The sequence below is a fragment of the Lonchura striata genome, chromosome 3 (assembly GCF_046129695.1).
Source record: "Lonchura striata isolate bLonStr1 chromosome 3, bLonStr1.mat, whole genome shotgun sequence".
NCBI lineage: Eukaryota > Metazoa > Chordata > Aves > Passeriformes > Estrildidae > Lonchura > Lonchura striata.
In genome coordinates, this window is record NC_134605.1 from 61,370,018 (window position 1) to 61,393,902 (window position 23,885).

The 23,885-nt window shown below is 37.8% G+C and overlaps 1 protein-coding gene across 11 annotated transcripts in view; it reads left to right on the forward strand.

The window, feature by feature from the left end:
• PTPRK (protein tyrosine phosphatase receptor type K) overlaps positions 1-23,885 on the forward strand; it is a 376,330-nt gene that overhangs the window by 300,379 nt on the left and 52,066 nt on the right. For all 11 annotated transcript variants that reach the window (XM_021547162.3, XM_077782215.1, XM_077782216.1 and 8 more), the window contains exons 12-13: positions 6,020-6,293; positions 8,731-8,767. In XM_021547162.3, coding sequence (XP_021402837.2) covers positions 6,020-6,293; positions 8,731-8,767 — 311 coding nt within the window. The remainder of the gene's footprint in view (positions 1-6,019; positions 6,294-8,730; positions 8,768-23,885) is intronic.

The window sequence follows — 23,885 nt, forward strand, 5'->3', positions numbered from 1 at the left end:
TGACACTTTAGAGAAACACTGGCTAATGCATTTCATTCTGTGTTACATTAAGTCTGCTATCAAGGCTCAGCTGATGCCAAGTCACATGCCCAAGCCCTAAAAGCAGAGGAAAATTAACTGTTTCTTAAGTCTATTTCCATTAAGAGGAATGTATGTTTTATATGAATATTGGGGGTGGATGAGTCACATATCTATATACATTTTTATGTGCTTATCATATAGTCACTCTTATGATTGATATTATCAAGTTATTTGTTTATATTCTGTCATAGATGATAATCCAGATTCATCCCCTTTGTAGGAGATTTTGATGTGTTATGTTTAAAATTGTAATCCCACATATCATTCATTTCTGAGAAATTGCTCTGGGGCAAACCTAGGATTTTTGGCAAACAGGGCTGCTTTCAATATGGGACTTGGATTCTTAAAATAGGGATTTTTTTTTTAAATTTTTTTTTAATTAATACCATGGACTCCAGACTTGTGGTCTGAAAATGCTCCCAAATCTGCAGGTGCTTAAACTTGTTTCACTATATGCCTTTGTAGGTGCTTTTAAAGACTTCTGAGTGTCCTGCTGCTGGCCCTAATGAAGCTGCCCTTATTTAGGAAGTGTGATATGTCTGTCATGTAATCCGTGCCACATCCTTTCAGTCTTGTGTCTGGCCACCTGAGGGAGCTGAGGCAGATTCTTGCCCAGAGCACGCCTGCCGGACACCACTGGGATCTACTGATGGCACTGGTGCACATCTTCGTTGCGGAAGCTGCTCCAGGGCACTCCTGTGCTGACAGCAGCGGGCTTCCACCTTCAATCCCACCACACATCTTCAGGAGGTCATTCCTGGGTGCTGGGTTTCTCTCCTGGAGGGATGGTTCTTTTGTGAACTGGTAGCATGATGGGATGTGGCTAGAGAATTACTCATGCTGCTAGAAAATTACCCTAGCTCAAGAAGTTCTGGTTTCTCTGCTCTGTACTTGCAGATGAGGAACTTGCTACAGAGTAAACCTCACATTTATTCTGTTGGTTTTCCTCACAGCATCGTCAGTTCAATGGCATGAGCTTGTCACTGTGGCCTATGAAGATGGCAGAAAGGACCCATGTACTAAATGTTAATAGATGGTTTGATAGTGATAGTTTCACAGAGTAATAATAACTGTTCTTTGTGTTCTCAAAAAACATACTTCTTTCTTCCTTCCTTTCTGTCATCTTGCCTTTCCACTTGAATTAATTTCTAAAACCTAACATCAAGAGGCCAAGGAAATAAGTCCTTTACCATAACTGGAGACCTGGGCTTTATTCTTAAAATCAACCAGGTGTTTTATTCCTTACTTGGAATGAGAAGCATTCTCCAGGGGAAGCAGAAGACAGGGTGTTATTGCCTTTTCTGAAGCTATGCATGTTGCAGTCAGGCACTTTTCAGCAGCTTCTTAATAGGGAGATAAATGTAGCATACTGAAATTCTGAATTGATTCAATGCATTTTTCTAAATTTTATGATACATTTTAGTGAAACTTCACTCCATCCATACTGCAGTTTTGTTTCCTCTAGAAGCTGGATTACTGCCATAATGAGTGTTACTAGGTAGGTGGGGAAAAAATGGATCACCGTGCCTGCAGTTGTGATGGAGTAGAAGAGACTTGGATGCTGTTCTTTAACCTGACCCTGAAGAATGCAGCTGGCTTTTTGAATTTTTTTTTTCTACCCAGTCCTGTAGTCTCTGTACCTGTAGATGGTAATTTCATTTCAGATCAGTAGGTTCATGTTAAAAACATTAAAATAATAGGAAAAGTTAAAAAATAGGGAAAGGGAAAAAGTTTAGTCTGATACTCTTTTGCTTTTACAAATTGATTTACTCTATAATCAGATTTCCATCATAGCCTCCCCATCAGCACAGCCCCTCACTGTGAAACTGAGCCCCTCAGCAAGCAGGTGTTCCATATCTTAAGTATAATCTATGTGCTGTATTTCTTTAAGACACTGCCTGTCTGCCCTAGTTGTCACAGTTTTAACATGACTCTAATCATACCTTCACTGTCAGGTTTTATTGTGCAATCCCTAGCATTCTTTATGGCCTCCTGGAGTTTTAAAACAAAATTACAAACTAGAAATGCAAAGGGAGACAAAGAGCTGGATGGTTCAGGCTCACTTTGAAGCACGTATAGTTTCACCATCAATCTTGTGAATGAGATTCCAGTCAGTAGAATCAATGGTGCTTTGGTGATTCATTTGAAGATGTGATTTGTTGCTGTACCTTTTCCTGAAGGTTCCTAACTGAGTACCAGAAAAACAATTTTTTGTTTTCAAATCCTACTGCAGATGAGGATTACAAAGAGTGTACATTGGAATCAGAGTTCATTTTTAATGATTAAATTTATTTCATTTGATTGTTAAAGTGCTTTTCTTGTGCTTCCATAACGTGAATTAGGTTGCTTTCATTTTGCAGCAAGATTAATTAAGGGCACCATGGTGGAGAGCAACTAAAACAATCGCTGTCAATTAGAATTCCAAGAGGTGGAACTAAAACTTGGGTTCGTCAGTCAGTCTGGTGCCTGTCAAAGAGAGAAGATGTATCTCAGTAGACACATAGAGAGAAATGTCTAGTGGGTATTTAAAGTGTAGTCAGAATAGGGCTAAAGTACAAACAACATTCACCACTGCCATATCTCTTTGGGAGCCTGAAATTTTAGGCAGGGATAAAAAGGAGGATGTTGTCAGAGATCTCCTTCACCTTTTTGCAATTTTCTTAGTCAATAGCAAGGTACTGTACAGGTTTTCTTAAGTTAACAAAAAAAGATTTTGTCATGACAAATAATTTCTTCATGGAAAATTTCAGCTGAGGAGATCTTCAGCTGCTCTATCTTCAAAATTTCTCTGCTTACCTGGCTGTCTCAGACAACTGTTTGGCCTTTATGATCCTGATGACTTATGTAGCAGATTCTGAAATTTTTATTGCTCTTCAGAATAGCTCAGAGTTTATTTTAGTCATCAAAAAGAAGGAATATTGTCGTCTAAGCTTTCCACTCCTCTCTCTTTATTTCCCTATTTTAATCCTTCTTTGCTGTATGGAAAGACCAGGAAAAAAATGCTATTTTAGGAATTCTCTCAGTTCCCGTCACAAAAAAATCTCTCCCAATAACTGAATTCTCACCAGCACAAAAAAAAAATATATATATATATATATATATATATATATTTTATATATAAAACCTAAGATAATTGAGGCTAGGATTAATTATATGTGAAGACACAGGAATAAGCAGAGTACATAGTTAAATTTTCACTAATACCTGATATCAAAACACATTTGCAGCCAGTGAACACCCCACTTTTCAAATTGCAAATTTAGCTTTGACTTGTTTCGTTGCATGTTACAGCAGGGTGTCCTTTCTGAACATTGTTGTGTGCACATAGAGTAACAGTGTTGTTCTGGAGCCACTGCAGTGTTTTGTAAATGGCTTTAAACAGATGGTATCACAAAGGGCCCAGAGGTAAATGTCTGTATTCCTCCATGTCTTGTTAGTCTTATAATGCTGCAAGAAAAATACTGCCAGATCAACTATCTAAAGAGGATAGGCAAATTTTTTATTTAAACGTACTTATTGGAACTACATTAAAAAAAATAAAAATAAAGCTTTGTTGGAGACTTAAAACAGTTTCTGTCATTTCCTATTTTTTCTGTTGTGTAAGTGTAGATGACTACAATATGTATATCTATGTCTTATTTTCCATGTATTGTGGCTTTTCATATGTAGAGGTCCAAAAAGCATTTTTTTATTTATTTGAAATATTTTCAGAACCTTCACATTTTATTGTGGTCTCATGCTTAAAATTTTGCTGTATCTTTTATATCCCATTCAAAAATCAGTGTTCTTTTAAAGAATGCTATAAAATGAGACTTTTAAACCAGTTTGATTCTCATGCCCTTCACCTTAAATTTTTTGTTTTGGTCTACAAAGAGACTTGACCCTTAAAAAAGAGATGTGCCTTAAGATACCCCATTTATCCCTTATTCTGTAAAATGGAGGGGGAAAGAGGGGTTGATTTGGTAGCTGTGGTGCATCTCATTTTTGGAGCTGTATGACAAACCAGGCTGTTCCAGGGGGACTGTTGCATTCGTCACGTGCAGGCATTGCACTGTCCTTCCTCTCTCCCTGCTGTCTTTCTCCTTTGAAGCTCCCAGGGTGCCACAGACAAGTTTCCTTCTCCTCTGTCACTTCTGAGAGCAGAATTTGTGTCTGTCCCAGACCACTGGCAGCTGATGAGAGAAGTCTGCAGAATTCAGGCAGCAGAGACATGGTGTTTGTGTCCCAAGGCTCTCCAGTTGGTTGTCTGCCCAATTCTGAAACAGTGTTTTTACTCTGCCTGGGTCCAGGGCCAGGCCAGAGAGGGAATGAATGCCAGTAGTAATTTCTTAGCTTGGGACATTATAAATAAAAATTTTAAAAGTATTTTTCATCCTGTCAAGTTTTTTAAATATCCGTGCTTTTGGGGGTTTTTGCAAGTATATTTATTTTGAGGCATAAAGAAATAGGCTGGATATGCAGGGGTTTTGTGTAGGTGATTTGTTGGTACAGTTCCCATCAACTGGAAAGTGTTGTTAATACATAGAGTTTACCACAGAGGGTGATGTATAACTGAGGTCAGTTCATGGTCAGTTTATGAGAAATAAATATCCCCAGATCTAACTTTTTTTTTTTTTTTTTTTTTTTTTTTTACAATCTCCTTTCTACCTAGACTTTCAAAACTGACATGACTTTCTACATTCTTCTTGAGTACATTGAAATGGAAGAAAGGGACATTCCTGCTTAATTTTTATATGCTAGGAAAAGGGGATGCTAACATCTTCTTTCAGCTTAAGAAAGACGTGAAACTAATTTCCCATTTTATTTCTTCTCCTCTTTCTTCCATTCTCCAGTATCATACTTCATCTCTGCCACTGCAGTTATTGGGTTTTCTAGGCAGCAGTAGCAGAGAAAATTGACAAAATAATTTAATGCTGCCGCACAATTTCTGAAAGGAGGAGGACTGTCTTTGCCTTTCAGAGTCCTTGCAGCAATGCAGTGACACTTTGAGAACTTGGTTCAGTTTTACCTTTTCAGTTCAGAAAGCTTTATAACAAACCCAAGACAGACAAGTCTGCCAGTTTAATTCAAAAGCTTCAGGTTTCTTGACTACATGCCTTAAAATCCCCAAACCTCTTTTTCTTATAAAATGAAGGATTGCCTTCTACTCTCACTATGTAAATTCTGTCCTTCTGAAAAGCAGAGGAAGCTGATAATGAGTTGGTAACATCCTGCAGTTAGGTAGTTCCCCTAAAGAAGAAAGAAGAATTATAATTACCTGTTCTATTTTGAGCAGGTGATTTTGAAAAGTGGCCAAGCCATGATCCATTTCAACAGAGGTATTGGGAGGTTGAGATGGTGTTTTGATGGGCTGAATACTCTCTGCTTCAGCAATTCATAACATTTTATCATTGACAACTGTAAAGGAATGAGGCAGTCTATTTCAGTGGAATGGACAGATTTCTGTCCATCTGTGCTTGTATTGCAGCATGTCACTTGTACTTTAGATCTGCATAGCTCTGAGCCAAGATAGAAGCCACAGCAAGGTCAAGAGGTGGAGAAGCCTGTCAGCACATTCTGTCTCTAATGATATGACAACTGCAAATTGGTGCTTTAAGCACAGCCTGGAGGCAGCCATTATGTTGGGTCTTGAAGCTCAGCTTTCTCTAATACTGTTTCAAAGGAAAATGCTAACTTCAGATTGCTTCTGATCAGCCGAGAGTTTAATCTGTTGTAGTTTAACACATTTTTTCCTGTGTTTCTTAAAAAAAAAAAAAAAAAGGTTTAAAAGAAAGTAATAATAAGAGGTCATGTATGGATTTGTATTGCTGTTTTTAATGAAGAAAAAAATGGATGCTGCTTCTTTCCATCAGCTGAAATAAATAGCTTTGCTGTATTTCTGGCCTTTGTTTCTTTGCATCCATCTCCTGTCTTGTCCTTTTTTCCCCTGTCTCACCAGTGCCTACCAGATTGTTGTTGAAGAGCTGCACCCACACCGAACAAAGAGAGAAACTGGTGCCATGGAGTGCTACCAAATTCCTGTCACCTATCAGACTGCCCTTAGTGGAGGGTCACCATATTATTTTGCTGCTCAGCTGCCGCCAGGAAACCTGCCAGAGCCAGCCCCCTTTACTGTGGGTGACAACAGGACGTACCAAGGTTTCTGGAACCCGCCACTGGCTCCTCGGAAAGGCTACAACATCTACTTCCAGGCCATGAGCAGCGTCGAGAAGGCAAGTGCTGACAGCACCTTTCTCCTGGAAGGAGGCACAGACGTGCCTGTGACAGCTAGGACTGCTGGAGTCGGACATGGGAGGTGTTGGCAGTGGCGTGGCTGAAATCCCCTTGGTGCTGTGACAGCATGGCAGTGTGCCATTCACATTTCACATCGGCCTCGTGTCATAGAAACTGCTACTAGATGAGAGTTTAATGCATCTCATAGTAATTGTCTGAGGGAAGTAATTTCAGGACTGTGACTGTCTCCTCAGTAAATAACATCTGCAGTACTTTGCCCAATTCTCAGTACCTTAACTCTTCAGAAGATTAAATTACTGCAGGATAAAGAGAATGTGGGCTGCTCAGTAGGCTAGTAAAACATTGCAAAATTTTAAGACTATCACACTGGACATCAAATAAAAAGGAAACATTTTCTTGAGCAAAAGTAACCCCTGGGCCATCACGAATTTGAAAGTCTTTCTGAGAAAGTGTACATCAGCTTTGCAGCACTGCTGTGCAGTAGAATTATGGCTAACATTTACCTTCATTACCTCCTTGGTGCTTCTTTTTAACTCTGCTGCTGAGTGCTGCTACTGGCTCTGTGTGCATATGGAAGGAGGAGAAGTGTCAGGGAGAGGTTTCAAGGTTCCAGGTGCAAAGAGCAACTGTGGCTCAGCAAGCCCCAGGCTGTTGCTCTTGAATGGCTTTTCCTCTTGTAAATGAAAAATGAGGGTGAGGGAAAGGATTGGTGAGAAGGGAAAATGTGGTAGACAGAGAAACTTTAGGTATTTAAAATTTAATATTTGGATATATAGTTTAGAAAATGGAAGTGTCCAGGCAGTTCAGACAGGAACTAGAAAGGCTAGACTGATAATCACTGATATCCAGAAGAACCATTGGAAAGGAGCAGAAGTGGCATTTATTCTTCCTTATGCTTGGGTCACTCTGGTGACTAAACAAATCCTTGCTAATAGGCAGCCTTGCCTTGGAGTATTTTTTGCTTAAACTTGATTTCAGTTTGTGAGAGATTTTAATCCTAAAACATATTTCTTCATTATGTTTGAAACTTTGGATCAAATTTCTGTTCCTGCAGGGATTTAGGGGGAGGTTTTGAGGGGAACTGCACTGCATTCTGCCAGGACACAGATCTAGTGGTTGCAAGATAACATCTGAACTGCAGAATATTTAAACAGATGCTTTGCTGTAAACCAGTGGGATCCAAAATAGGCAGAGGGAAGTAAAGGCTCTGAAGTACATGGTAGGGTTGAGAGGAGGTTACTCTGTGATCCTCACAGATATATTGAAACAGACAAGTAAATCCAGTAACTAGGGAGAATGGGTATGATTATGTTAGTAAACTTTGCAGGGCTTTCATTTTGATTGAAAAATTGTCCTTACTGAACACCTACAGTGCCTCAATTTAGCATTTTGCTAGCTCTTTACAAGCTGTGTTTACAAACTGGCATCAACATATTTTACCTTTTGGTTTTGAATCATCAAGAGGAGACAGATGCCAGGGGATGTATTCGGGGATGGAATGCTGAGGGATGGAGGATAAGCATATTTTAAGAGTGAGACTGTCATTATTATATTTTCAAATTACATGCTAATATTGTTTAGAGTGATCTAATACCTTATGCTCACACAAACTTATGCTATTACAGTATGTTTTCCTTTAAAATGACTGCACATTGTACAGTAAGGTCAGAAACCCCGTTTATGATTGATCATTGTCTGTTAAAGTTGTCCAAACTCTGCATAACCAAGTAATTTCTCTGTTCATTTGTTTTAATTGCTGACCAAACTAGTGAGGGGAAAGAGTAGTAAATTACATGCAAATTGGCTTTGCATGTGCAGCATCTTCTGAAGCACGCTGCTGTCAAATCACTGTCTCCTGGGCAGACAGTATAGGTTGTAAATTAACTGTGTCATATGTAGAGGGATATCTAAGCTGCATCTGTGCTTATTCCACACCCAGAAGGATGAGGGAGCATGTTGCTCATGTGCTTCAGGTGATTCCTTAAGAGGATGCAGCAAGACATAATTTTGGAGGCAGTGCTGAGCAAATGTATCTTTGCTGCACAATGCTGTTTCAGATCAACAGAAGCTCAGGATTTTTGTGCTGTGACATAAATAGGAGCACCACTCCTCCCTTTTCCTCCTGCTGCATCCTCTGTTTGTATTCTTATGTCATGATTTCCATTTGATTTGAATAACCTGAACTTCCTGCTGTATTTGGGCTGTCCTGCACCTTTTCTCCCCATTATTATCCTGGACAGCACAGTCCAATCAAGACAAAATTCCCCAGCCTCCAGCCCTGATAAGCCCAGAGCCCTGAGCCAATTAATTGGGTTGTACCAGCTGATCAGTAGATCTAAGATGAACTTGTGGACGGGAGAGGGCAAGAAAAATCCCTTGAACTGACTGTTATCTTTACTTTTCTTTCCTTAACAGGAAACCAAAACTCAGTGTGTTCGAATAGCTACCAAAGGTAAGAGGTTCGTCCCCACACACAAAGTAGCTTTTTAAATGAATTGTGGTGCTGCTAATAAAGGTTCAAAGCAAAGCCACTACTATCCCTCTATTTTGAACCACACAGTTGTGTTACAATGTAATGGTCTGCTGCTTTTTATTCTTTGGTATTGAGCCAAGAGAGTACTGTTCTAGCAATACTCAGAATTTTTACAAAATCAGGACAACTTTCTTCCCCCTTTCTGTCAATAGCTTTCAAGATCTACTTTTAGAGTGCTGAAGCATTGCAGGCAGCAGATAGATGGACAGGAAAGAAGAAAGTGCACATGGGTAAACTGTCTGTTAGACTAACAATTATTTTCAAGCAGGGGTGGAAATAATTTAAATGAAGGACATGACAGTTAATTTTCCTAAGTATGAGCTCCAAGTGTTAGCGAGACATAGGGGAGGGTTGATTTGAGAAAAGCTTCCCTCTGACAGCAAGTGAGTTCCAGGACTAAGGCTGACTGCATAGCTGTGAGAATAAATCACGTTGACCCCATATAAAGCAGGTTAATCACATACTGCTCACTCAAAAACATTGTTTCATCTTCAAATGAGGACTCAGTTGTTCTGCTTATTGTTATCTTTTGCTTTGGCTGTATTTTTAGCCATTCGTTTTGGTGGCTTGATTGTGCCGACATGAGAGTTGTTTGATGGACTCTGGCAGCATAAACAAGCAAGGAGCTTACAAATGCCCAAAGAATCTTCTGCAGAGACCCAGCACTTATGTTGTCTCTTTCTAATTGCATATTGATATCCAGCATAAAAACAGCTTTAGATATGAGGAATCAGGTATTACAGTACTGCAGAGGCACATCAGCCCCATTTTTTCAATAGCTTCCCTCAATTTAAATCTCATTCAAATGAAAAGGTGATGTCTCTAATGAGATGGTGGCAATCAAATGTTTTCTTGAGAAACCAGAAAAAATGTACTTCTTAAGATGTGTTAGTCTTTTCATCAAGTGATGTAAGCTAATATAAACAGGAAATTAAAACAATGAGCTAAGTCTTCTGTAAAAAGTATATCAGCATTATGTTTCTTATGTTTACCTGGCAAGATTAAATGTTTGAATTAAAATATATTTGCAGAAACAAATATTTATGTACCACAAGCATGTATTGCTACTATTTGGGTCTAGGAAGAGTTTTGAAAGGCTCAGAAATAACTTAAAATATTGCAGGACTGTGGAAGAGGAAAACAATAGTCTCTCTCATCATAATTTTTCTGGATAGTAATAATAAAACAGATGGTGAATTCACCTGTCATATGAGGAAATTAATTTTTGCTTAACCACACACATTCCCCCAATCTCAAAGCAATGTTCGTGATAGCAAGAGGCTTCTTGCTGGTAGCTTGTACACCTTCCTCTGCTGCACAGTCACATTCCTCCTGATGGCTGTAGTCTGAAAGAAAGGCAAAAGAAGTATGAGTTTTCTTACCTTTGTGCCTTATAGATCGCCCTTGACACTCTGATTGAAGACAGGTTTTCCTGAAGTAACTGAGTTGCCTGATATATCAGTGCTAAATTCCTTGAAAGTGGACCTAAAAACCAAAATGTTTTCTCTGACTTATTTTAATTGCTGGCTGTGAATTGCAGCGGGAGGCAATGTTAGGAGCAAATGTTTTCCTCTGCAGGAATGCATTTTATAAGGAATCATCACTTCAGAGTCATATTGTGTACATTGTATACACATTATGTAATTCACATTTCTCAAATGAGTTATACTGTTATTCTAACATATTTTTTCAAAGTTCATACTGATTTTTTCCCATATTTTCATCATAATAGTAATACCATGATATGTTGTATTTGAAGAAAAGTATATTTAATGTACTGGTTTATGTATATGCATTTCTGGTTACCCTGATTTGTTAGCTGATTTGTTTGGTTGGTTTTCTGTAGTGTGTAAGAGTGCATTGAATTGTTGGTGTAGGAGATGTCTGGTTGCATTTCTGATATTTTCATAGGAAAGAAGGGATTGTCTCACCTAATGCACTCCAGTAAACAAACATACCTGCTTAAAATCTGGGAAATTGTCTAAACTGTGTATTCCATTAAGAATATAGAGTGTAGTTCTGTGTCATGTCCTCTGACTTAAAGCAGCCTACAGGTAGGCGAACTGAATTTTGCCTTGAACGTGTTGAAAAGACATTAAAAATTTTAAAAAGCTGTGGTGGAAGGGAGTAGGGAGGAACAACAGAAAAGGTACACGTTAAGACAAAATCTCCCTGATAGTGAAGTTCAGTATTACAGCAAAGTTACTTTCTTAGTTCTATCTCAAGGATCTGGTTTATCTACTGTGAATATTCACACCAATAAGATGTAAAGATGGAAAAAATATGACATCAGTGTGCTGGAGAAATTCATCCCTAACTAATTTTTCTTTTGATAATTCCCTATCAGCATGCTTCACATGTATTTTAATGCATTATGGGTTTCACCCATATGATTTCCAAGGTTGTCTTCTACATTTGAGAATTGATGGAGTACTTGTTTATCAGTATTAAACTGAAAGCCAACAAATTTAAATTGAAGCACTTTTACTTTTTTTGGTCTGTATAGTCCAGGTGCAGTGCTGTCATGTGCTTCTGATAACAAATACACTGAAGTGTCAAGTCATCTGAGAGATGGTGCCAAATCATGCCTAAAGTATGTTGCTGCTCCTTCTTGGTGTGCCTTGAAAAAATGCTTTTGATTAAACAGAGAGACATACTAGTGTCTGGTGTATTGAAATACAATGAGTTAAATTTTTCATGGTAGAAAATACTGGAGCAGAACCTGTTTAAAAAGTAGCTTCCTGAGCAGTTCCTGTGTACTTGTGGCCAACGGATGAATGCTCTTTGATGGCCCTTAATTAGACTAACAGTAGGATTGCGCCTTTTTCTAGACACCTACTTCCACGGCACTTTTGGGAGCTTAATGACTAACTTTTGCCCTTCTGCACAGTGGAGTGAATTGGCCAGGCTGGATTATTAGATGTGATGAGAGAGTATGAAAAGTTACAGACTGCTCTCACAAGCTTTGATTCTTGAGGAAATCAAGTTGGAACAATGTTAAAAATAACTCCTTGCACCATAGGTGGTGAGTGCAACATATCCAAAGCACCATTTCCAGTTACAGATATAGCCCAGAAAATATATTAACCATGAACAGTTTTAATTCCTTGGACACTTTTAACTGATACTTCCTTCCTTTGTTAAGCTGAATCCCCTTTACAATCCTTTCCATGAAGAAATTTTTCTTAATATCTAATTTAGACCTCCCAGCAAAACTTGAGCCCATTGAGAATGCACATATCAGAATGAATACATGATAACCAAACTAGCCTAACCAAAGCATTGATAAACTGAAGTAAATAGAAGGTGTGTGCGCTTCAGAGTAATATTTGATGTTGGTGGGTGATCTGTGATATCCTGGAGCTCAGTTTGACTGTGTAAAACTTTGAGTGGGTTTCTACTCACACACGACATTGGCATTTCATTTTACAGTCTAAAATGTTACTGACTGCTAAGGGAGTGAAACTGAATTAACACGGTCAGAGAAGAGTGATGCTTCAAATTATCTAGCATGTAAATATACATTTAAGAGGACAGAAGGGACAGCAGAACTGTTATTAAGCAGAGTATATGAAGCTGACATTTTTGACAGTTCTCAGGCTGCCAAGTTTGAGGCTAACACTGATTCACGTGTAGTCTTTTGTTTTGCTTAGTGGGCTAGAGAAAAATATTGAAAATTTAATTAGAAGAAATCTACTGTGGCAGTAAATAAAGAAGTGGTGGGCCTGGCAGCTCTATCACAACATAGTTAAAGGGAATAAATGAAGTCCAGGGTTTCTCAGTCCACATTTAAAACAAGAACTTCATCAATTCCAACATTATTTTCCCTTGTGGTTTTCATTTGTGTTATTAGTTCAGACAATATAGAACCTCTCTATCTCTAAGCATGTTTGGTTCATACAGATGGAGGAAAATGCCATTTGAGATGATGCGCATCTGGAAGTAATTGTGAAATTGCAGAAAATTACTTTTTAATCTGATTTGAGGAATAAAGAGGTCTGGGTGGTAACATTTCAACTCCAAGTGTGCATTTAGTCCACCATCATTACTGCTCTGAATTCATTCCCACAGCAGTTGGGGATTGATCCAAAGGCCTTTGATGTCAATGGGAGTCCTTCCACTGACATTAATGTGCTTTGGATTAGGTCTTTAGAAGTCATAAATCTGTCTAGACCATAATTATTTCCTTGAAATTGCTCCTGATGATGTTTCTGCTCTTAGGGAAATTTGTGAAAGTCAAATCACCTCCTGTTGCAGGATGCTCAAAAATGTCTGTTACCAATTAATGCACAAATGAAGGGAATATGTCAGATGCTAAATGTATCTGAAAGGAATTTTCTCTCACTGTTGTTTTTGTGTTTGTATCAATACTGCTACAATGACTTTGAGCTGTACCATCACAATAGGAACTGGAGACCCAAGTGGCAATATAAACATAGAGAAGAATGCAGGCGTTTCCTAAGTCATATCAATTTTTTTCACTTATTCATAGGAAAAGCACTTAATATGTTTAAACTTCAGTGGTCTTTTGCATAATGTCTTTTATCACTGAAAGAGGAGAATTTAGTTGACTTGCTGAGCTTTCCAAAGATGGGAAAAGAACATTAGCATGGCATATTTTTCTCTTTTGTATATGAAATTGCAGTAGCTCACTGAGCAACCACATCTGCTAGTTCTGATAAGTAATACCTTTGGTTGTAAATAAAAAATTGTGTGATCTCTTGATAGAATATTTGATGATGGTTATTAAAAAAACAGTTAAGTGAGGGACACCTCCAGATACCCAGACACAAAACCTGTAAAGTGAGTGTTTTCATGTTAGGACAAAGATCAAAATCTTAGTGACCTTAAAGATTTCCTAAAAAAATGAGTTTTAGAAGTAAGAATTCAGGTAGAATATTTTAGTTTATATTTAAAGATTAGATAAAAAATACTGATGTATTACCAGGATTAGCATCTTAGTATATATATGCTCTTTTATTTTTTTATGCTTGGTTTATTAGGTCTCTTCACCTATTATGAATATTATTTCATGAATCAGAATGTGGGTCATGAATCATTGTCTGTTTTGCATCCATTGCAGAGAATATGGAGACATAAAGCTAGAAATCAAAGGTTTTTACAAAGCTCATTATATTTTTAACCACAATTGAAATTCCTTCATTCTACATATAATAGACATAAATAGACGAATTTAAAAGTACCCTTTGCTAATACTGCTGGGACAGGGGTATATTTCAGCTCCTCTTTTCTTACTGTTGTTTCACCATCTCCCATTTGTCTTTTTTCATGTGTCTACCTTCTTTGGGTAATTTTAAAATTACAAGTGTTTAGAGAAGGTAAACTCTATTATCCCCTGATAGGACTGATCACATTAACCCCTTTTCATGCAGGCAGCCTGTGTACACTTTTATTTTCTATTGTGATTAACGCTTCCATTGGCTGAAATGGCCCCTTGCAATGCCTCAAGTTGAAGAGTGTGTGAGGAAGATCAAGCAGAGATTGCTGCCTCTATCAGCCTGCCACAGGCATCTCATGTGCACGTTCAACTTCACAGCAACAAGAATTTGGCTCGTGTGCTGTAATGAAGAGCAGTCCTCTGAAGGGACAGCAGTGTTTTCAAGAAAGAAGGAGAAAGGAGTCTCTAGGAATTATAAATTGTGTTTATATGCACACGGTATTCTTCAGCCAGAATAAGACTCTTTTGGCAAGCATGTCAGCACAGACAGTATGCAACACCTAACCACAGAGGAAGTAATCTGTGCAATTATTCATTCTAGCATTAATAGCTGCCTAATACTGAGATATTCTGAATAGAGGACAAAATATATTTGAGCAGTAAGGCTGATCACTGTGCACCTGGACAGGAAGGACACAAGAGCTTTACATCAGAAAAGAATGGTGCACAAATAATGCAGAAGAGATTCAGCAACATCTAGATCAGACATATGCTTATTTACTTTCATACATACAGTTTAAGACCCTGAAATCAGTATCACCATGCTTCTCTGAATCTAACTGAACACTTTTAACTAAATGGAAAGAAGTCCCACCTTTTGTTGTCATGAACTTTACAAAGGTTTATTATACTATGTGCATGTCATCTCTGACAGAACTCTAAGTGAAGTTCTACAGAGAGTCATCTAGAAACAAGGAGCAGCGTTGCCAAGTGTAGTAGCACTTCCTAAACACTCCAATGTGTTGCAGAGCAAGTCAGTATGGTTGATTGGCACTGCTGCCAAATTATTCGAATACGGAGACTGATGCTTTGTCAGCTGCATAAAGAGATGATGGCTCTGAAGTTCAGGAGCTCTCGCTGCTGTCTGCTCTAGTGGGAAGTTGTGTACTAACCAGGCTATTTTTGGAAAGATGCCAGCTGGAAGGGCTTGCAGATGAACCTTGTAGGTGGGATGATCCTTCTAGAAATAATGTGGTTCTCACACATCTGTCTGTCACAGCAGGAGGTATTTACAGGCAGTGTTAAAACAATTTTTGTGGCTAGGTGAATTCAAAGCATAGGGAACAGAATTACAATCCTCGTGTGGGTTTCAATGCTGTCTACTTAGGAAGTGTCTTGAGACTTCTGTGCAAATTCAGCAGTTCAGAAAAGACTGGGAATAGACTCCAATCTGCACAGTGATGAAGGTTCTTGATCACGATGAACTTCCAGAACCCTTTGCTGTTAAAGAGGTCACAAAATACAATTGCATTCTTTGACACTTCTGTTTAACATCTGCTTTGTTGAGTCAACAGGAAAGATAACCACTTTCAGTACCATATAGATGCCAGAATACTTAAACTGAACATTAAATCAGAGGTTCTATATCTCCTAACTTGTGTTACTTGCTCTGTGCTGTTGACTGAGTATTGGTTACTCAAACATTTGTAAGTAGACTACATATTATTGACTGTTTCAGCTACTCTGCCAAGAGGTTAGCCAGGCCATTAGTACAGGGGAAAAAGAGGTCCTGCTCTAACCTTGCTGTGGTGGAAAATATCCTGAGGCAGTAGTCTGTGCTGATGCTACACTACTGAAATTTGTGAGAACAGCAATGCTACCTTCACCAGCATACTTTTTTCAAAACACCGATGTTAATATCAAAGGCATGCAGGGAAGAAGAGCAAATGCCAATGAAGTATTTAGGATGTTAAAGGGGTTCAAATAAAAGTAAATATCTATTGTACATTAGTTATTGTCACTCTATTTTGTAGCTATGCACTACAAATTTTGTAGTGTATAGCCACAAAATTTAGACATTTTCTCATCTCCACATGTAGCATCCAAAACAATTCTGATGCTCTGCTCTCATGCCCTTCCTGCCATAAAACTGCAGGATATTGCCCTGAAGACATTCCTAAATTGATGTCACATTGTCAGCACTGAAGCAAAATTATAGGACACCCAGTTATGCCAAACCTGATTTTCATGTTGGAAAACAGATTGCCCAAAACTGGTTTCTATTGGTAGTTAAAATGCAGAGTAAAGCTCAGAGGCAGCATAATGAAGTGGCTAATGGGTAAGTTTAAGGCAAATCCTCACTTATGTGTCATCATTTTCACAGAGTGGGAAATTAAATCGGAAGATTTCCTGCTCTGGTGAAGAATGGCTACTTATGCCATCACAGCATTCAAATCAAACTAGAATGGCAGTGTATGGTAAAAGTAAATATGGTAGTAAAAAGGTTACATATGCACACTTCATAGAATAATGAAAATGTGAGTCTTCCTGGGACAATGAAACCAGGTCTTTTTGTACTGATGGAAAACAGGAGTCATAATCACTATTTCCATCCCTTGTGCTACTGTGTTTCTGAATTTGCCATTTCTCCAGGCTCAAGAATGTTGCATCCTAATGAATAAGAAATCTGCCAAAGGGAGCAAGAGACCTGCATGGATGAATAAAGAACTCCTGTCATTACTCAAACATAAGCAGAAAATACACAGGAGATGGAAAAGTGGTCAGGCCACTTGGAATAAATATATATAAACTGTCCAAGTTTAAATGAAACAAGGAAAGCCAAGGTCTAGGGATTAAATCTGGTCAAGGGTATTAAGGACAACAAGAAGGGCTAGGCCACTTATGATCATCTTTGAAAGGTCATGGAGAGGTATCTGAGGACTGGAAGAAAGCAAATGTCATCCCAGTCTTCAAAAAGAGCGAGGAGAAGGACCCAGGGAAGTACTTTCTAGTCAGCTTCACCTCACTCCCTGGAAAGGTGATGGAACATCTCATTCTGGAGGCCACCTCTCTCCACATGAATGACAAGAAGAAGAATGATCAGTAGTAAACATTGATTCACTAAAGGTAAATCATGCTTGACCAACCTTCTACAGTGAAGCAACTACATTGATGGTTAAGGAGAGAGCAGCAGATATTACCTACCTCGACACTGTCTCACAGTATCCTCATAGGCAAACTCAGGAAGCGTGTACTGGATGAGTGGACAGTGACGTGGATTGAGAACTGTCTGAATGGCAGATTCCAGAGGGTCATAATCAGTGGCACAGGGTCCAGTGGGAGACCCCCGAGGTTCTATAGTGGCCTCAAATTGCACTAGGTGACAGTGTCCCTTCCAACCAATACTATTCTGTTATAAAGATGTGTATCCTGCTTGTACGTCTTATTCTTGGGATCATTATGTAACGACAGAAAAATCAAATTGTTGACTATTGGCTAGAACCGTTGAAAGAGATTTTTTCCATACTTGTAACAAGAGATGACCCTTTCTCTGTATCAGAGAGAGAAGGGATAGGATTCTACAATTACTGTAATTGGCATTCAAATTGCCTTAACTTATGGAAGGCATTGATTTGCCCAAGTACAGGCATTTTTAATGTGAATCTTAATTTTTACATACATTAGCACCATCCAGATTGTGTGAATTTGCTTGTTTCGTTAACCCATTACAATAGAAAACCTGTAGCCAAGCAAATCTGAAATCTTTGATCTGTTTCTAATTTCACTGATTTTGCTGAATTGAGTCTGCCTTTTCTTTTTTGAAATGATGTTGCTGCATTCCCTAGAATTTTGTAACAAATTTTATCAGAACTGGTAATTGAAGATACTGTAATTATTTTCTGAAAATGTAAACAGATTCTCTCACAGTTCTTTATCGTTTCTCATTTCTGGTAGTTCATAAAGATTTAATCCTGAAGGGCCTGTGAACCTGTCAGGGAGCTGACTGCAGGATGTAGCCCATGTCACTGCTGAGGTGGGGTCATACTGCCAGAGCAAGAGAGCCCTGATTGCTACAAAATTTGTTACAAATGAGGACATGTCCACCATCTTATGGTGAACAAGGCACTTGACTAGCTTCTCATAACTCTTAAGATCAAGTGGCAGCTTCTTTTTATCTAATGGTAAAATTTCTTCTAATATAACTCCTTCTACATGTGACTTGCTTTCTTGGACTTCTTGTCAAAGCAAAACATATCAGCTGTACTGCATACTCCACTCAGCCATGTATGGAGGCCTGGAGTCCTACCCAATGCTGAAGTATTTTAATCAAGCTGAATTTTGTCATTGCCATAGCTGGAGATGACATAAGAAGACATGTAGGATTAGCAACAAATTGTCTTAACATTTGTTAGGCTAAAGGGGAAATACAGTCATGCAGGATAAGCTGACTGTAAGTCTTTGATCTTTTTCTCTTCTTTCTCAAGATGTAGCTACTTAAGGTACTTAGAACCAATTTATACTGTGGTAAAAGGGTTTGAGACAGAAGCATAAATAAAACGTTCCTAAACTGGAAGCTAATACAGTTATGATATACGTTTCATTTGTCAGCTTTGAAACTGGCTATTGTGTTTTAAATTTATTTTTTATGAGATCAGAGACTCTCGATTATTTTTGTACTCTTCTGGTGTTTGTGTTGCATTAGTTTTGCAAACTGTGTAATTTTTGACTCCTGATTAAGTGTCTAACTAGCTGTTTTACAAAAAAGACAAAAACGTTATCACCCTAATGAACACTATCCAGTCCCCTATCTGTAAGCATGATGGCTCCCTTGTGATATTTACAGTCCCACAACATATTTTTATCTTGTTTAAGGAACTTGGAGGATGTTTTTCTGGTTTGGGGCAGGACATTTGCAATAATGCATGGTTTCATGTTTCTGCTGAGGCCTTTCCACTTTCTCTTCGATTTTACTATTATTACTGGCCAGTTTAATGTAAGGTATTGCAACTTTTCTGGTGGGAATTCTCTATTGAAGAGAAATATCTAGTTTCCATTGGGATATACAGCATTGCCTAACCATTCCTGAGCTCTCTGCAGAATGTATCAGAGCTGCTTCTCTGCAAATAGGGTAATTCATTTCTTAAATGACATACTCAAATAAAATTAGTATTGTAAATTCAGTTGCAGCAAATAAACCATGGTGAATCAAAAACTGTCAGGAGGCAAAACAAAATGTGTGCTCTTGTACCTGAACAATTTGCTGTATTTTTTGAGGTGTCATCGATTCAAGGCTGGATGCTGTATCTTGCCCCATCTCTCTGAGAAGCTGTAGATTTCTCTTTTGGAACTGCAAGTCTCATTAGGATCAGAGCAAGAGGTCTTTGTTGGGGAATTGCTCTCTGGATTTTTAACTATGGAATAAAGAGAAAGAATACAGATACTTTGCCTATGTAGAGTGAACATGGTTATTGCAGTTGTGTATATGTTGAACAAAAATCTGCATAATAACAATAACTGACAATTTTTCCTATGCTCTGAGGACTTTTTTCATTTTAAAGTTTGGTTTTTATTTCACATACTCAATTTCTCCATTCACATCTAACAATGTAATTATTAGTAAATTCCCATGAGTAGTATTGAAGAAATATGCTGTCTTAGGGATATTTTAAGTTTTTCAGGACAAAAAGGGCTTGGTATCAGAATTATTATTGATTTCCAGTCACTGTAAAGTACACACACATTGCAGTAAAGGTTAACTTCCTAGAAGAATGTAAAAGAGCAGCAACTTTAAGTAAAAAGAAATTCCAGCTTAAAAAGAAATCAGACTAAAGTAAATGCAGTGAACTGCTTTCTTCGTGTCTGGAATGTTTTTTTCATATGGCTACTGTAAAAACAATGTTTTCTTTTGTTCTTTTTAATGCAGATGGGAACCTATCAATATTTAATTTGACATGAGTAATACATGTATTCCATTTAACCCCAAGTATATTTCGGACTTCATATGTTTTTATAACTATGATGTGAATTTATAAATCCTTAATGCCCTTAATGCTGCCCATATGTTGTGTTGAAATCCTCAGGAATTTGTAAAAATAAAATTCAAGAAGACAGTTTTGGGCTCCAGAAGCTGAAAACCAACCTAAGCCAGTCTAGCAGCTAAAGATTTGTCAGCTATATCCTAATGCTCCTAAACCTTTGGCAAAACAAATGTTGCCCTTGAGAATTTACCTAATTATATCTGAGCATTTTAAATCATTCTACAGAAATAATACAAAACAAAATAAAATGTTCTACTTCTAAATAGAAGGCATGATCCTGGCATCTGTGCTTCTGCCCCAAGTGCTGTCCTTCTGTGCCACAATCAGCATGAGCTTTTCTTAGATTTGTGCTTGTGGGCATATGGACAACTGGAAGTCATTTGGAGATGCCAGTTGCCCTCATTATTATATTTTTCTTTTATCCTTATCCACTGTCAGTTGCTAAGGATAGCACTAGTTTTACTTTGAAGTAGTATGCAGCCAAGATTACTTCATGTACATTTTCGAATCTTAGAAGAAAAGGACAAGAAAAGCCATTGTAAGGACTAGCATGAATATGTTTTACATCAACAGAGGATGATGGTGATTCTTCAGCAGATGGAAAACCTCCTCAGGTTTTACACACACTTGCCCAGTACCTGCTAAAGACTAGTCACACTGAAGCACTCAGGTGTTCTCATCAATTTACAAAGTTTTCGTACCTAATTGAAACCTGACTTCTAAAAGCTACAAGTCATTTGTAGCTTGGAGGCTACCCTGCCCATGGGACTTCGAATTTCTCCTTGTCGTCCTGTCTTTTGTTGGTAGCCTTTTGTTAGCCGACAATTGCTTTCTTCCTTTCACACCAGCTATTCATTTTGCTATATTTTTTCCCATCCACTCATAGTAAACTGATGAAGCAGCACAGCAATATAATGAATTCCTATTTGGTTAGGCAAAAGTTGGATTGTTGTGAGTAATCGAATTACTCCTCTGGAGACAGGATTTCTAAGTAAAGGGATGAGGTGAGGCGATTACAGCTGTAACCCTTACAAGCATAAAAAGATGTGTTATGCTAATCCTTTGTGAATGGGTTGAATTGAAAGTGAGGGAAATAAAAAGGAATGCTCTTGAAAGATGAAGGGGGGTATGAAAGGACTACTGTGTCATTTATTCCTTTTCATTCATCCTCTCTTGCTATAGAGAAAAAAAAATTGTGGCAAACTGGAGTATTTTACCTTTCAAGTCTGACATTCAAATAATTTAATCTTTAACTGCCTTAAATACTGTGTGAAAAAAAATAAGGGGGTGGGAAGAGAGGTACAGCAAAAAAAAAAAAAAAAAAAAAAAAAGTGTGAAAAAGTGCCAGTTAGAATAGGCTGCTTTTTGATTAAGGTTGCTAAACATGGTAGGACCTTATCTTACCTTGTTGTAAAAGCAGCAGAGTGAAGAAGGAGGAAAAAAAAGATGCTGTAGAAAGTAAGACTTATGCCAAACATTATCTGAAAACTCCTATAGCTCAAGTGTGAGATCATTGCTACCCCCAGGCTTGTTTATTTTCTATTTCCACCCTTTTAGCTGTTAAATAGGAGTGCTTTGTCTCAAATACCTGAAAGGACTTGTAAAGGTTCAACTAGGAGAAGAGATGCAAAGCCAATTGCAGTGCAGTAACTAACTGAATCGAGCATTATAAATATGTCTTGTTAATTGAATAAGAAGAAATGGCTTACTTGTTTTTAGACAACCATTCTGAAAATAAATGAACAATAGTATAAGTAGCTTTTGGGTTTCTTCTGTGGGTTGTTTTTTTTTAAGGTTTGGAACAATTTTTATTGTTGCTTTGTTTTTTTTCATTTCTGTGTACTTTTTGGAGGGTAGAAAATTGACCCCAGCCAGCATTTAAGCACCCACTCAGCTTCTCTGTTCACCAGCAGAATGGGAAAGAGAATCAGAAGGGGGAAAGTAAGAAAACCTGTGAGCTAAGAATGGTTTAATAAGTGAAGAAATGATTAATTTTTTATTTAAAAAAGGATACAAAGGCAGTCACTCACTACCTCCCACACCCAGTCCCATACCCTGACCGTCTCCAAGTTTTGGAAAAATAGAATTCTTAGTTTTTATTTGAGCATGATATGACATGGGGTACCCCTTGCAGCAGTGTGAGAAATGAGGAAGTCTCATTGCTGTGCAAGCACTGCTCAACAACAGCTCACCTCACCTTAGCCAGACTTATCTTTACTCCATCCTCAGACAGACAGATTCCTTAACAGTGCTTAGACTTTATGGTCATGCTTTTCAGCATATTATATTTCCACTGAGAATGGAGAAATTTTCAGTAACATTTCTTCCCCTTTGTAGGTTTGCAGTGATGATTCATATTATGAACTGCTTATTTTTCCCTGTCAGATACCTGAAACTAACTGGAATTTAGGAACAGGGCCTTTGTGGGAAAAGGAGAAAAATTCTAATTCCCAGTCTGTGCTACTTCACACCTGCATTTCCCCCAAATTCCTAGAGTTCAGCCTCCCTGAAAAGTCTCTGTTTACTTCTGTCTTACTGTTTTGCCCACATCCCTCTTGAAACTTTTAAGGTATTAGCTAAGGTGAAAAAACTTCTTTTAACTTTAGAAATTATTCTCAAACCATTTCTGTTCATTTCACTGTGGTTGAAACAGACCCTTGTGCACAAAGTTTGAAGAGGGAGGGAAAACCCAGCTCTAACCTAACTCAGCTTAGTCTCAGCTGTAATCTTCCCTGATCCAGTGTTAAAGACAGGAATGAAATCCAAGATGACATATTCTGTTACTAGATTATTTGATGGGCCAAGCATGTGAGAAAAATCTCTGAGCAGGAGTTCCTTAGAGTTGTTACCCACCTGCAGCAGCACAGGTGTAGTGGAAGTGCTATGGGAGGAGGATATTTGGGTCTAATGGGGAAGTACATAACAGCATAGACAGCTATTTCTTTTTGAGTTATGGGATGAGAATTATTTACCTTTTTCAAAAAAATTTGTTTGAATTTGGCTGTTGCTGTCAGTGGATTTCCAATCAGCATTTGTAATTAAAATTTCTTGAATATTAATGGTACTTTATATCCTTGCCAAAAGTCAAGATTAGTGTAAGATGGTTCAATGTGATGAAAGTTGTTTAAAATTCACATTCACTAAGTGAACATTGTTAAGTCAATGAGCTGAGTGAGAATGAAATTTAGTGTATTGTTGCTAAGTAAAATACTTCATGTTTCTTAAAAGAGTCTTTGCAAGTGTTCAATAAACAGAGTGAAAATTGCTATTATATAAAAAAATACCTTCTGGTGAAAAAACTGATTTAATAAATACCTGCAATGTCTATGAATGTTTAATAAGGCATTTTTTTGTTATTGGGCATAAATATATTTTGCTGTAAATGTCTGAAAATAAGACTTTTTTTGCATATGATTCTGCTGGAAGCTCAGAGTAAATGAATTTAACTAATTGATGAAAAATGTTTCAGTAAGTATTGCTTTTATGTAAACTGATAGTCCTTAAATTGGCATCTTTGTTCACTATGTTTCATGAAGCAAAAGACAGAATCTTGAAATAAGGCTTTTCTTTTAGTAGTTTCCATTAAGAGTGATTGAACCACTCCTTGTTTGTCCATCCTGGCATAACCTCCTTGATTTCTGTAGAAGTCCTGCTCTCAAATGCATATGGAGATGTTTGTCTCAAGAGAGTAACTGAATGTAATGAATATTTAAAATATTTTAAGTAAAATGGAACATTTTTTAGTTAAAAACCTGTTTACACTAGTCCACAATGCTAATAATTTTTTTTAATAGTAAACAGACACTGAAATTTAGTCATT